The 14,630-nt window shown below is 38.0% G+C and overlaps 1 protein-coding gene across 1 annotated transcript in view; it reads left to right on the top strand.

Annotated features, from left to right (window-relative positions):
* The first annotated feature begins 2,451 nt into the window (after positions 1–2,451).
* The window catches only part of EXOSC9 (exosome component 9), a 21,070-nt gene continuing 8,891 nt past the window's right edge, over positions 2,452–14,630 (top strand). Inside the window, exons 1-7 of the mRNA XM_074273808.1 lie at positions 2,452–2,653; positions 8,063–8,157; positions 8,675–8,794; positions 8,914–9,016; positions 10,342–10,479; positions 12,997–13,079; positions 14,163–14,295. Coding sequence (XP_074129909.1) covers positions 2,588–2,653; positions 8,063–8,157; positions 8,675–8,794; positions 8,914–9,016; positions 10,342–10,479; positions 12,997–13,079; positions 14,163–14,295 — 738 coding nt within the window. The 5' untranslated portion in view covers positions 2,452–2,587. The remainder of the gene's footprint in view (positions 2,654–8,062; positions 8,158–8,674; positions 8,795–8,913; positions 9,017–10,341; positions 10,480–12,996; positions 13,080–14,162; positions 14,296–14,630) is intronic.

Genomic DNA, 14,630 nt, shown 5'->3' with positions numbered 1-14,630 from the left:
TTAACACTAACACAAAGACGTAAGGATAAAAGTAAAGAATAGGGAAAAGAAAGGGCAACTGATGCTAGGACAACACAGTAAAGACAACTTTAAAAGACATGAAAACCTCGATCAGTGCAATGACCAACCGTGTTTCCAGAGGCATAATGAAACAGTCATTTTTTTAAAAACATGATCCCTATATGGAATTGGTTTTCTTGACTAAACTTATTTGTTACAAGTCTTTCTGTAGGGTTTTTTGTTTGTTTGTTTGTTTGTTTGTCTTCTAATGGGGGTATGAGAGAAAGGGAAGTTAGCAATACTGATGGAAAAAAAAGAGTTTGTTGAAACATTTCCTAAAATACATACAAGTAAACAGAAAGAAATATAGAGCAACTGAATAATTTTGCAAGTAACACGAACAATTAGGAAAAAAAAAAAAAACAAGGTCATTAAGCAGTAAAAGAAAGATTCATATGCAATCCTTTTGGGGTTTTGCTGCCTAAAAATGAAATGTTTTTGGTTTTTTTGTTTTTTTTTAATTGTTTGGCATTTGGATGTACCTTGGACATAAATTGTGACTGATTTCTGTAGAAATTTCCTTACTGTCCATCTCTAAAAAAGTACAAGGGAGGTGACTCTAAATACTCCCTATTTCTTGAAGGGCAGTATTCTTTCCTATGGAACTTCAGTGGGAAGTTCATTCTAGAATGACAAAGAAATGGAATTAAAGTTTGTTTTCTGTTTTTTAATTTAATTTTTTGGAGTGAGGAGGATTGATAATGAGTTCATTTTTGACAGTGTAGAGTATAAGACATATTTCAGTATTGCCAGTTTGAAATGGTCAATTGCAGTTGGTAATTTGGAACTGAAGCTCAAGGGACAAAGAATGGATTTATAGATCTGTGAGTCATCTGAACAAAGATAATAATTAAATCTTGAGGAGCTGATGACTAGGTCAATAGAGATTGCTTAAATCTGTCCCTCCTCACAACCTACATGGTGACAACTTAGATCAAGTCCTCTTTAACTCTCTTCTGCACTCTTTCAATGACCCTCTAATTCCTTAAGTTTTCCTCTTTCCAATCCTTCCTCCATATTGAAGATATGGCCTTTTCACAGCTTTACTTAAGTAAATTCCAGTTGCTCCCTTCACTTTCTCCTCTCCTTCCATTATCATCTACTTCTCCAGTCTTCTTCACATTTCACCTTAAACTTCTTAAGAGAACCTTAAGTGGATAAGCCATGCCTCTGCCATTACCCTAAAATCTTACACTCATTTACTACCTTTCCTGTTAAGAAACACTGCATAGAACTATTGGGGAAAAGGAGATGAGGTGCCCCGGATTTGATCTAATTGCTAATAGATCCTGGTAAGGCATTTATCTGTAGCATGGAATTAGAAAATACCTGCCCAATCTACCTCATGTTCACCGGTGAAAAAAGCAGTTTCTAAACTTTAAAACCTATAGAAATGGAAGTTTTGGTTTGGGGGGGGGGAGGTTTCCCCCTATTCTAAGGGCTCAACCCCCATGCCATTGTTTTTTCTTTTCTTTTTCTTCCTTCCTTTTTTTTTTTTTTTTTTTTTTTTTTTTTTTAAGTATAAAGGACCTGGTTTTACTGCCCACATCTGATCCTAGGTGAAGCTTTGGGTAAGTCACTTTTATTAAGGAGTCCTTTCAGTCTTGTCCCATTCTTCCGGACCACGGCAATTACTGGAATGGTTGGCCATTTCCTTCTCCAGCTCATTTTACAGATGAGGAAACTGAGGCAAACATGCTTCAGTGATTTGCTCAGGTCCACATTGCTGTGAAGTGCGGGGAGGGGGGGCTTATTAACTTTATTCACTAGGTAAGTACCTATTCTGAGGGAAGGACATGGTCAAAAGCAGGAGTAAAATCAAACAACGAGCATAGTAGGTACCTACAACAATGCGTGCATCATCAATAATCGATAACGGGGCAGCTGGGTGGGATAACGGGGCAACTAAGTGGCGCAGTGGACAGAGCACCAGCCCTGAAGTCAGGAAGATCCGAGTTCAAATGTGGCCTCAGACACTTAACACTTTCGTACTCAGTGAATCCAGAGGTGTGGAGTCTTTGGAAAACAAAAAACAAACACAAGGAAGTGTATTCTAGATTCCGAGGGCCTCCCGAGAGGAGTTCCTTTAAACTGCTCCATTAAATAACTTTTCTGGCCCATTTTCTTCATCTACAAAATGGAGGGCCGGGCTGGATGATCCAATTCAAGATCTAGGTTTCGTGTCCAATAATTACGCCTGCAATTTTCCACTCGAGTTTTGCGAAAAGTACCCTGGCCCATCCTTTACGTAGACTAGATGAGGGCGAACCGCAGCCTCACCAGTGACGCCTGCGCACTTTCCGCCTAGAGCCGCCCCGCCTCTCGCCCTACCGCGAGAGTAGAGTGACAGCCCCGAGCCCAGAACCTCCCTCCCTATCTCCCAGGGACGCTTAGTGATGCCGTCAGTCTGAGGCGCGACCGAACACGCCAAGGATTCACGTGAAGCGACGCGCACTTCGCTTCTCTTCTATTACTCTCCCTCCTTCCCGACTCGGAGGCCACAGCGCTCCTCCGGAACGGTGGCGCCATGAAGGAGACGCCGTTATCCAACTGCGAGAGGCGTTTCCTGCTCAGAGCCATAGAGGAAAAGAAGGTAAGGAAAGAAACCCGCGCACTCTCTCTTCCCCTGCCCCCGTCCTCGCGCACGCGCGGGCTTGGAACTGCAGTTTAGAGGCCAGTTGGGGGCGGGGCGGGGCGGAGCAACTGTCACCTCTCGCCCCGCCCCCTCCCTGTTGCGCCTACAGTGGAACCTAGAGGGCTTCCGAGCCTGTTAGTAGCTAACCGGCTATCGATGTTACTAAAGAAAAGGGGTCTGATCCCAGCGTCTCTAGCGTACCCTTCCCCAGCCTCCCGCATTTCCGGGTTTATTGCCTTATGGGAAGGGGCCTCTGAACGGCAATTTCGGAAAGACTGGGCTTCCCATCTATCTCGAACACTGACCTACTATCGGCGCTTGCGCAGTTCAGGCACTTTCACTGCCCTGCGAGCTCGAGAGGAGCCGGGGCGCTCGCGCTTACGCATTTTCTTCGGGAAAGTGGGAAGATTCTCCCTCATTTCCCCCGCACTTCCCTTCTCTCCCGGGGCGGGCCCAGAAAAAAGAAGTGGATGTGAAAGATGTTGACGAGATTATATTAACAAAATTTAGCAACTGGTTAGATATAGTAGTTGAATTAGAGTAGGTTGTGAATCTGGGATATTGGAAGAACGATGCTATTATCAATAGAAATATTGGAATTAAGGGGAAAAGGGATATAGAGAAAAATCGTTATTACATTTTGGACTTGTTGAGTTTTAGGTGATAGGGGGACGTGGTATCCTAGTGAATATGTCTAGTTATGTAAATTTGGAAATGAGGGGTATAAAGATGATAGCTAAATCCTGGGGAGTTGATGAGATCACCAGAGACCCAGCAGTTTCATGAAAATGCAGTGAGAAGAAAGGATCTATGAGGTAAACTGTACCAAACCCTGCAGAAAGATCTAGAAGGCTGAGGACTGAGAAAAGACCATTGAATTTAGAAAGAAAGCAGTCATTTGGGAGAGAGTGGTTTCAGGTGACTGAAGAAGCTAGAATTGAGTGAAAGGTAAGGAAAGGCAATGAGTATGCAGAGCTTTTTCTAGAAGTTCCTCTGGGTGAAAGGTAGGAGGTAGGGTTGGGGAGGCACTGGGGAAGGATGGAATATTTATAAGCATTTCAGAGATGTGAATTGTGGCTAATAATGGAATGTGAATATAAATCCCAGAAGTTGAGGGGGGTTTTCTGGGAAACAAAGATACTTGTGGAACATCAGCTTGTTGTCAGTCCCAAATGTAAGAGCTGAGGTAAAGAAAAGACTAGGCCATATACTGAACTAGTTGAAAAAGAATAAAGAATGATCCAGGGCTAGTCAATAGCATAGTGTAAAATCCATAGATCTGGATGGAGTGAACCTCAGAAACTCTCAATAAAAGTTCCAGAAGGATCTAGAAGGGAAAGGAAGATGCAGCTAGATGGTACAGTGAATAGAGCCATGAACTCAAGAGGACCTGAGTTCAAATCTGGCCATACTTCCCAGCTGTGTAATCCTGGTTGTCTCAGCAAAAAAAAAAAAAAAAAAAGGGAGGAACAAGGTGAAATGCACATCTATCTTCTAGCCATCTATTACAGCCTAAAGACCTTCTGGCTGCCCTCACACCACATTCCATCCACTGTCTCCTCCATGCCTTGGCAGAGGCTGTTGCTTATTCCTGCCATACACTTGCCACCTTAGAAACCCTGATTTACTTTGAAATTTAGCTCAAAGGCCATACTTATAAGAGCTTACCCCCTTCCAGACCTCTATCACTTCTAGTGCATTCCACCACTTTGTCTTTAGTTAAGCTGATCTTAGTCAAAAGGCTAAGAATCCATCTGTACATCTTTTTCTCTGATAAAATATGAGCTTTTATGCAATGGGTACTGTTTTATCTGTCTTTGTATTCCTAGCACCAGGCACAAACTTAGGTGCCTAATGTTTGTGGATTAAATGGGGTTATGAGAGAGGATACTTTCAGTATTGGAGAGAGTGACCAAGAATTCAGTGTTTTCTTTTGCAAGGGTCTGTGACTTTAAGGAGCTAAGAGGAGTGTAAACTGAAGATATCTTATGTGTAAGGCAATCTGTTTAAAAATAGAATGATACTAGAAAGATGGGGCCGATATGGTTTACTCTAAGCCAATGGTTCTCAAAGAATGTACCATAAGTATTAGATATATATTATTTCAGCTAAAAGAAAATTCATAATTACTTTGTTAATAATCTGCACTTTAAATATGGATAAATCTTGTTATTAACATAAACTAACCTCAAAATATTTTAGACCCTGAACTCATGAAGACGTCAAAAGTAGCTACTATTATCGAAGGGAAATTGAGTATGCTCAAGTCTCCAGGTGCTTCCTTAGTGGTGCCCCAAAACAAAGAATATATATTGTGCTGTGAGCCTCCTCCCCACATAAAAAGTTTGAGAACCACTGGTCAAGAGAGGAGCCTTGTGATAATAGAATGATACATCATAATCAGTAAAGTTTATGTCAAAGAATTGAAAAATGAGTTAGATATCCATCACTTGGGGAATGGCTGAATAAATTATGGTATATGAAAATAATAATGGCATATTATTACATAAAATAATGAACAAGCTGCTTTTAGAAAGGCCTAGAAAGATTTATATAAACTGATGCTGAGCAAAGCAAGCACATTGTACACAATAACAGTAAGTGATAATCAACTATGAAAGTTGTTTTTCTTAGCAGTTTAGCGATCCAAAGCAATCCCAATAAACTTGGGAGAAAACTACATCCAGAGAAAGAAGTATGGATGCTGAATGTAAATCTTAGTACATGATACGTTCACTTTTTTTTCCTGTAGTGGTTTTCCCCTTTTGTTCTGATTTTGCTCTCCCAACATGATTCATAAAGAAATGTATTTGTTTTTTAATGAATGTACATGTATAACCAGAAATGAAATAAAACAATTTTTTAAAAACTTTAAAAAAAGAAAAAAAGGAAATGGTTATGTTTATCTGATTAATCTTTTATGCTGAACAAGATAGGTTAAAGCACCCTCCAAACTAGTGACCAGGTGAATACACTCCTAGACCCTGTTATATGAGGCTAGATAAAGACTGGCCTGAGGTTCAGGTGAGGTTTGACTTGCCCTCGTCAAAAGCCTTGCAGCTCTGTCCTAAAAGGAGCCCCAAGGCTGAATGGATTAACTTGGGAGAATAGTAGGTTCCTTAGTGACAAGAGACAGCTTCAGTCAATCAATAAACATTTATTCTGCCTACCATATGCCATTGTAGTTGCTACTGAGGATATAGTCCTGGTCCTTAAGGAGTTTAGATTTCACTAAAGATTGAAGCATGTTCAGAAATAAATGAATGCCCCAGATAGAGAATATGCAATGATCTAGTGGACTTGAGGAGGGAAATCAGGAAAGCTTTCTGAAGGAGATAACCACTTGACAGGGAGAATGATGTGTGCTCAGTGGAAATAAGGAAGTTACAAGGAAGAATTGGTTTAGAAGGATAATGATTTCTTTTTTGAATTTGTTGTTTGAGATGCCTATAATGGGACATTGCATCTAAAAAGGTGAGAGCTGAATTTGAATATCTGGGAGTTATCTGTATAAAAATCATAACTGAACTGAAGATCCTTGAAGGCAAAAACTGTTTATCTTTGCTTTGATGCCAAAATGTTTGTTGAACTGTTAAGTTAAAATAGTGTACAAATGGATGTCCGACCTTTTCCCCTTCTCCTCATAAACAATTAATTCATAAACTATCTGTCTTGCCTATTCTTGCAACTCTCCTTTCCTCTCTGGTCCACTACCATAAATCTAGGCTCTTATTACCTGGACTCTTGCCCTCACTACCTGACAAGTCTTGTTTTTTTTTTTTTTTTTTTTTCCCCCTTTTCTTTCCATCCTTCATATCATTACTAGACTCACATTTCTCTTTTAAAAAGTCCATCTGACTGTTGTTTAATGAGAACAATTTTGAACTTCAAGACCCTCCACAATCCACTTTAGCTCATTATGATTCCTCTGGACATGCTTTGTTCCAGCCCTGTTCTGCTCTTCAGAACCTGTTCCTTCTTCCTCAGGCTCCCACATCTGGATTTTTTAGGGTGGGATCATGGGATAGTGAGGACCAAAAAGTAAATTCCAAAATCAAAAACACCCTATCACCTTTTTCTTTTTTTTTTAAATTTATTTTTATTTTTTATTTTTTCCCTATCACCTTTTTCTAAGTCAGCTTCCTTTTCTTTCCAATTACAGTATGTCCCAAGCCTTTCCCTTCTATGGCCATCCCATGGGAATCACCATCACTTTTGTACTATTCAAACTTTCCCCTTCTCCTCCCATATGAGTGGTGTTTGTCAATGATGGCTTCTTTGTGAATACTTTATGATGATGTACCTCAACTCAGATTGTCAGTCTCTCCAAAGTAGGTTTCTCATTTTCTTATGTCCTGTTTGTACCTCATTCCTCCATCCACGAAAAAGGTTTAGGTATTTTGTGTCTTGTAGAGCTCAGCTGCTATAATATTTTTTTATTTTTTTTATTAATTTTTATAATTATAACATTTTCTTTGACAGTACATATTCATAGGTAATTTTTTTTTTTTTACAACATTATCCGTTGTACTCCCTTCTGTTCCAAAATTTTCCCCTCCTTCCCTCCACCCCCTCCCCTAGATGGCAGGCATTCCCATACATATTAAATATTTTATAGTATATCCTAGGTACAATATATATGTGCAGAACTGAATTTTGTTGTTGTTGTTGCAAAGGAAGAATTGTATTCAGAAGCTAAAAATAATCTGGGAAGAAAAACAAAACAGTGCTCACAGTTTATACTCATTTCCCAGTGTTCCTTTTCTGGATGTAGCTGATTCTGTCCATCATTGATCAATTGGAATTGGATTATCAGCTGCTATAATCTATAATAAACTATAGTTTTGTTTTGTTTTAATGGACATAATTTCTTTCCAAACCCACCAGTCCAACATCTTCATTTCCCTTTATACTAGAATGCCTCTGTGACTTTTTTTTTTTAAACTGGTCTGATTATTTTAACAGCCTTCATTTATTTAAAAATTTATCATTCTAATAAAAATATTATAGTTCTTGAGATATTTGGTTTCAGAATTGGTTAATTTTAATTTAGAATTTTATTTTAGGTTAAAATTTTTAGAATTCCTATTGTGTACTGAGTCTAGTACTAAATGTAATGGAAAGGTAAAGTTTTGGTAAAATATAATCTCTGCTGTCATGGAGCTGATAATTTAGTAAAGGATAAGACATCAACAGATAAAGCTGTGATATAAAAATAATATAAAATAAAAGGTCATGTGAACCGTATGCTTTTGAATTGAATTAGAACTCATAAGTTTAGTAAAGTTAATAATGTTTAAATAGTTTAACTGTTTGAACCTTCTGAAATTCATCCCTACTTATAAAACTGTTGTTTTTCTGTTGAAGCGCCTTGATGGTAGACAGACCTATGACTACAGAAACATCAAAATTTCATTTGGAACAGACTATGGCTGCTGTATTGTGGAACTTGGGAAAACAAGGTAAAAAAGTGTTGTTTAAGTAAAATAAAAATGCTCACTGAGAAGTACCTCATGGGCTCAGCATTTTTGTCATTCAAAGAGTCTCTGAAAACTCCCTGCCCCTCATTTTTTCTCATCTGTAAAAGCAGAGAATTAGACAAGGGATGTTATGAAAGGATAGTAATAAGAAGAGGTTCAATTTTAGCTGAGGCTGGTGATTTTTCTGAGCTGTATTGGACTGTGCCAATTGGGCATTTGTACCAACTCTGGCATTAATGTCCTGACCCCGGGTTCCAGGAGAAACAGACCTGACCCCGGGTTCCAGGAGAAACAGACCAGCCCAGAGAGAAGTCAATGTGTAGGTCAGAAGTCTTGGGCCAGTCAAGGGTAGGATTGTGTCCTGCATATCCAAATTGGGAGAGAGAGGAAGATTCAATTCCAAAAAAAAAAAAAAAAAACCTTTTGTAAAATCATTCAGTAGAGAAGAGCTTTAAGAAAATGTAGGTTCACTGACAAATATTTATTTTTTGTTTTGCAGAGTTCTTGGGCAAGTTTCCTGTGAACTTGTTTCTCCAAAGCTCAATCGGGCAACAGAGGGTATTCTTTTCTTTAACCTTGAACTCTCTCAGATGGCTGCTCCAGCTTTTGAACCTGGCAGGTATTGGATTCTATTTCTTAAGAAGGATTTACTCTGCCTTTTGGCAAGAGAAAATGTATTATAATAGTGAATTTGTGTTTTAATGGTGATCTGTCATCTGCCCATTCTTATTTTCCTAGGCAGTCAGATCTCTTGGTGAAGTTGAATCGACTTTTGGAAAGATGTTTAAGAAATTCAAAGTGTATAGACACTGAATCTCTCTGTGTTGTTGCTGGCGAAAAGGTACAGAATATGCCTTTAATGGTTAATACTAGAAAAAATGATAAGAGATTTGTGAGATTTGACATCCATCCTTCATTCACAAAGCTTTAGTTGATCTGCCTTTTTTATGGAATATTCTATACTAAAGCTTGATTAAGGGCATACTTACAAAATTGTCCTGTTTATTTTTTAGGTAGGCACTTTATTGTGAGCTGAGTTTGGTCCTTATGAAGATAAATTTCTTCAAAAAAAATAAACCAACTATTATGTTCCACAGAAATAATATCTTAAATTTATAGAATCCCCTTCCCAATGAGATTTGGGGTTCTTATACAAATTTATCTCATTCATTCTTCTTAAAGTGTATCATAGAGAAAGATAGCACTCTTACTCTTTTACAAATTGATTTTAATTTCGAACTTAACCTTGGCTCTAATGGACTGACTTGAATTAATGGTAAATCACTTTGTTTCTCCATTCCATACTCAGTGCCTCTTCTATTTGCCTGAGTAAATGTCATCACAATTTTCAAAGGACCACTAGTTAAGTAGAAATTATAGTGAGTCTACTGTCTATCTACCCAGGTTACTTATACCTTCGGAAGCTAATAATTAATGTGCAACAAGAAAATGGTATTTACACACATATATTGTATCTAGGTTATATTGTAACACATGTAAAATGTATGGGATTACCTGCCATCGGGGGGAGGGAGTGGAGGGAGTGGAGGGAGGGAGGGGATAATTTGGAAAAATGAATAAATAAAAAAAAAAAAAAAAAAAAAAGAAATTATAGTGAGTCTGGGAGTCTGAACATTTTATTTTAGATAAAACTGTGACATGCCAACTACCTGTCTAAAATTAGATGCAGTTTAGCTAATGATAATAAACTAGTAAGAAATTTCATTATTACGTATTAACTCACTTAGAAATTAACTTTTAGGGGCAGCTAGGTGGCACAGTGGATAGAGCACCAGCCCTGAATTCAGGAGGACCCAAGTTCAAATCTGGTCTCAGACACTTAACACTTCCTAGCTGTGTGAACCCTGGGCAAGTCATTTACCCCCAGCCTCAAAAAAAAAAAAAAAAAAAAAGAAAAGAAATTAATTTTTAGACATAAATGGCAGATTCAAAACAGACCATAATCTGACAAAGCCATCACCCTCACTAGTAAGAGACCCTTGATGCAATATCATGTGTTCTTTCCATCCTACAAAGCTGCCCTTGTGACATGTACCTTGACTTTACAGATTTGCTTTCTTTGATTTGGTAAATATATTAAAAAGTAATTACATTTCGCATGTACTGTACAAAGATTTATTATTTTTTATTCTAATTCTCTTCTAGGTCTGGCAAATCCGTGTGGATCTTCATTTGTTAAATCATGATGGAAATATTATTGATGCTGCCAGCATTGCAGCAATTGTGGCATTGAGTCACTTCAGAAGACCTGATGTATCTGTCCAAGGTGATGAGATTACCCTGGTAAGTCTTTGTAACAATGTGGGGGGGAGGGGAGGGGTTCCTTTGTGTACTCCTTGCTTTAGTGATTCTGGCATTTGGGAGTTAGATCCCAAAAGTGCCAAAGAGCAACTATCTAAATCATCATGCTTGGCACAGCGCCAAAGGTAGATAAAATATCAATGAAGGGAGGAGGCAGTAGGGTATTGTGAATGGAGAGCCAGCCTTGGCTCAATAAATGTTCTATGCAAGTCTTGGCTCTAATGTGTTGTAGCTTTGTGATTGGGGAAAGTCATTTAAGCAGTTTGTGACTCCAACATATTCTGGCAGATGAATTTCTACACTAAGAATTCCCTGCAACTGGTGAAATCACAGGTCTAGACCAAAAAAATGTAATTAAATAAATGATTGTGATTCTGGGAATTTGGATGGAATAAAATTCTCAAAGTCTCAGCAAGAAAAGAATGTAGGAGAAATTGTTGAGGGTGGCAGTAGGGGTTAAAAAAAAAAAAAAAAAAAAAAGATGTGTTTTTTTTTAAATCCACTAGAAAAAGATAGAAGCTCCATTCCATTTGTGAAATAATCTGCACTTATTTCCTTATTAGATTGTTGCTTATAATCCCATTTTTCAGATGAGGTAGCCAAAAACCAGAGAGGCAGAGGATTTGCCCAGATTCTCACTATGGGTTATGATGATGCCCAAATTCAATTTACTTCATCCCACTTTAATTAAGAACCTGCCAGTGTAAATGCCCATTGATTGAGGGATGACTAAATGAGGCTCTCTACATAATGGGAAATCAGTATGCAGTGAGAAAGGAAGAAGGAGTCAGTACAAGAAACACATCAAGATATCTATATTTACACTTATGTCAGGAGAAAAAACCAGAAGGCATTTTGCCAGATGCTCTAGATTAAAAGACAAAAACTAAAATAACCCCTGCTTTTTGAAAAGTATTCTGCTGGGATTGAGGGGGAAAGGGGTAATGGGTATACAGCAAGCACAGAAGTAAATAAGGACAAGGGGATTTGAGGAGGGTGGAAATTTAACGAACTCAGAGAAGGTTTCACAGAGTCAGCAGTACCTGAAATGAGCTTTGAACCTTGCAAGATAAAGATAAGGAGGGCATGGAGCAGGATTGCCTATATATACAGTTGTGGAAGATAGACTATAAAGTTTAGAGAACTCAAGGATGGCTAAAGATACAGAGTGCTAGAAAAGGTAACCAGGAACATATGGGTAGTCAGAGATATGGGAAGGAGGGAGTTAAAAGATTTAAAATGGAGGGAAAGCTGATTGACATAGAGCCAGGAATCCAGATAACGGGTAGGGGTGGAGGCCCTCCAGAAGAGGAGACCGAGACAAGTAGTAGGGGAACATTGTTGTTTCCTCTCAGCAGACAGGAAGTCTGAAGTATAGAGGCTACAGGAGATGGAAAAAGAAACAATTGTCAAGTTTTAAGCATCCTATGATGTCTGACTATTGCTATAGTATCTGTTTCTGTACCCTGTCAGCCAGACACCAGAGAGATGAACTGGGCCATAAAGGCAAATAAGTGAGGCTGGCTTGTCATTTGGGTCAATGATGGTATTGAGTATAGATGATTAGAAGATCTGAATTTGAATACTATTTAGATGCTAACTGTGTAACTCCAGGCAAGTCATTTAACCCATTAAAGCCTCAATTTCCTCTCTATAAAATAGGTACATTAATATATAATATAATATATAATATAATAATAATAATCATCTAGATCTCAGGTGGCTATGAGTAAATTATTTTGTAACCCCAAAAGACCATACACAATAACGTATGATAATCAGGGGCCAAGGGCTAAATTGAATTTATGCTTCCCATGATCCTTTTTGTTTTTGAAATGTGTGAAACCACCCGAAATCCTGGATCAGCATGTCTCTGGCTTCTAATTTCTAAGAGTTTCTGGCTCTCTAAGGCTTGTCATGTCTGAGAGATCTGAATCTAGTACCAAGGACTCTCTGGAGCTTCTAATTTCTCTTGAGGCCAAGGCTCTGTTGGCATCATACTGGCTTAGAGAGAAGGCTGAATGGTTGCTTGGCACCAGCTCTAGAGCTTCATCCCAAGGTGGCACATTTGAAGGATATCCAGTAAAAGAAGCAAGTATTTGGCTTGGGCGCCTGCATCTCTGGCAGACAGTCCATGTTCTTTCGTGGCTCCCTGGAACTTATGTGTCTAGTAATTGTATCAGTCATACTGAGGCTTCTTACAACTCCTAGGCTGCACTCTCAAATACTAGTGACATTAATAAGAGTGCTTGAGGAAGAAAGATTCTAGGAGCATAGAATAGAAAATAAAATGTTCCTTTGTCACCAATGTTGCAAAAATTATCCCCTTCTCTAATGTTCTAGGATCATAGAAGCATTAGAAAAGGGAATAAGTTTTGCAACATTGGTGACAAAGAAACATTTTATTTTTTCCCCTTGAATTTCTGGACCAGTTCATTTTTTAAAATATGACCATTACTTTAATGTTTTATAGTTACTGGCCATTGTGTTTTTGTATAGTATGCATTGGAAGAACGAGATCCTGTACCTTTGAGTATCCACCACATGCCCATCTGCATCAGTTTTGCCTTCTTTCAGCAAGGGTGAGTCTCAGGGAGCTTGGTATCAGGATCAAAAACAGATGATCTAAGGATAATACCAAAATGTATGTTCATAACAACACCCTCCAAGTGGAAGAGTCTTACTGTGGGGTCTTTCTAACACATACATATATATGCATGTGCATGAATGTACACACACAGTGAAAATATGAGTGTCATAATCATCATCATTATTCCATGTTGCCCAAATTTAAGTATGAGATGCTGAAATCGTCACACCTGATTGTTATCATATGTTATCTCTTTACATTTAATAAATGCATGGTAAAGACTTAAATTTGTGATTGCATTAGTATTGGAAAGTCCCAGATGAGAAATCTCCTTTACCAATGTATCAAGTCTGGGACTAAGCCTTAGAGAGTTGCCCAGAGTCACTCAGCCAGTACATATTAGTAGGACTGGAAGTCAGGGAGTAAAGACTTGGAAATTATGGGCTTTGATCAGGTAATTAGATGTTCAATATTTTTTTTTTCCTTTTGGCTATGAACAAGGTTGGAGAAAAGCACTGAGAAGTACTCAATAAACTCATTACATTGAAATGATAGTTGAGAATTTCACTGTAAGATAAACTGTTTTGAATGGAATATGATCAGAGTTCAGAAATACTTTTAGGATCATCAGTTTTGCCATGTAATGGCATTTATTGTACTTTGAAATTTGAAATGAAATCCAAGATGGAAGGGATTAGGGAAAAAATGGACTTGGAATTAACATAAAGCATTAAATTAGATCCACATGACCTAATTTTTTGTTAGAACACTCAAGTCATCTAATCAGCCAAACACAAATTATGCATTATTTGAAGAAAGTAATATTGACAAAGAGATTTTTACAATAATTGCCTTGTTGGGTTTTCAAAAAGAAGTACATTTTAGTATTCACTTTGTGTTAATAAATATTATCATTTTCCTTGGCTTTCAGTGCTTCCTAATAGCAAAAGATGTTGTCATTTTAATTTTTTAAAACCTGTTGTTTAGAATTTATAGCTTAACCCTTTAATCACTTGGTGTTTCTTATTCTGGACTATTAATGTTAATTAAAATATTAAACTGCTATTTATTTCAGAACTTACTTATTGGTGGACCCCAATGAACGAGAGGAACGTGTCATGGATGGCCTTCTGGTGATTGCCATGAACAAACACCGTGAGATTTGTACCATCCAGTCCAGTGGTGGGATCATGTTGCTCCAAGACCAGGTGAGCTGTATGATTCATGTCTTGTTAAATATGATAGTGCGAGGCATTTTGGGGGTCGAGGCTCCAAGCTCATCTTACTGCTAACATTGTCTTGAATAACTAGATAAGTAGGTTTGTATGTCAACGATATGTCAGTAATACTTTGAAGACTTATATTTCCAGAGGACTGAATTACTTCACTAATAATCCCAGTACTAGTTGCTAATCTTTAATAATGCTCACTTAATAATATTTGAAAGCAGCTAATTGTGCGAGCCTCTTTCACAATGCAAATCACTCCTTCATATCTAAGTAGATGGAAAGTAGCTATGGCCAAAATCAGTTCTCACCGGCTG

This window comes from Sminthopsis crassicaudata, chromosome 6 (genome assembly GCF_048593235.1).
Source record: "Sminthopsis crassicaudata isolate SCR6 chromosome 6, ASM4859323v1, whole genome shotgun sequence".
NCBI classification, from domain to species: Eukaryota; Metazoa; Chordata; class Mammalia; order Dasyuromorphia; family Dasyuridae; genus Sminthopsis; species Sminthopsis crassicaudata.
This window is presented reverse-complemented; position numbering and strand designations above follow the sequence as displayed.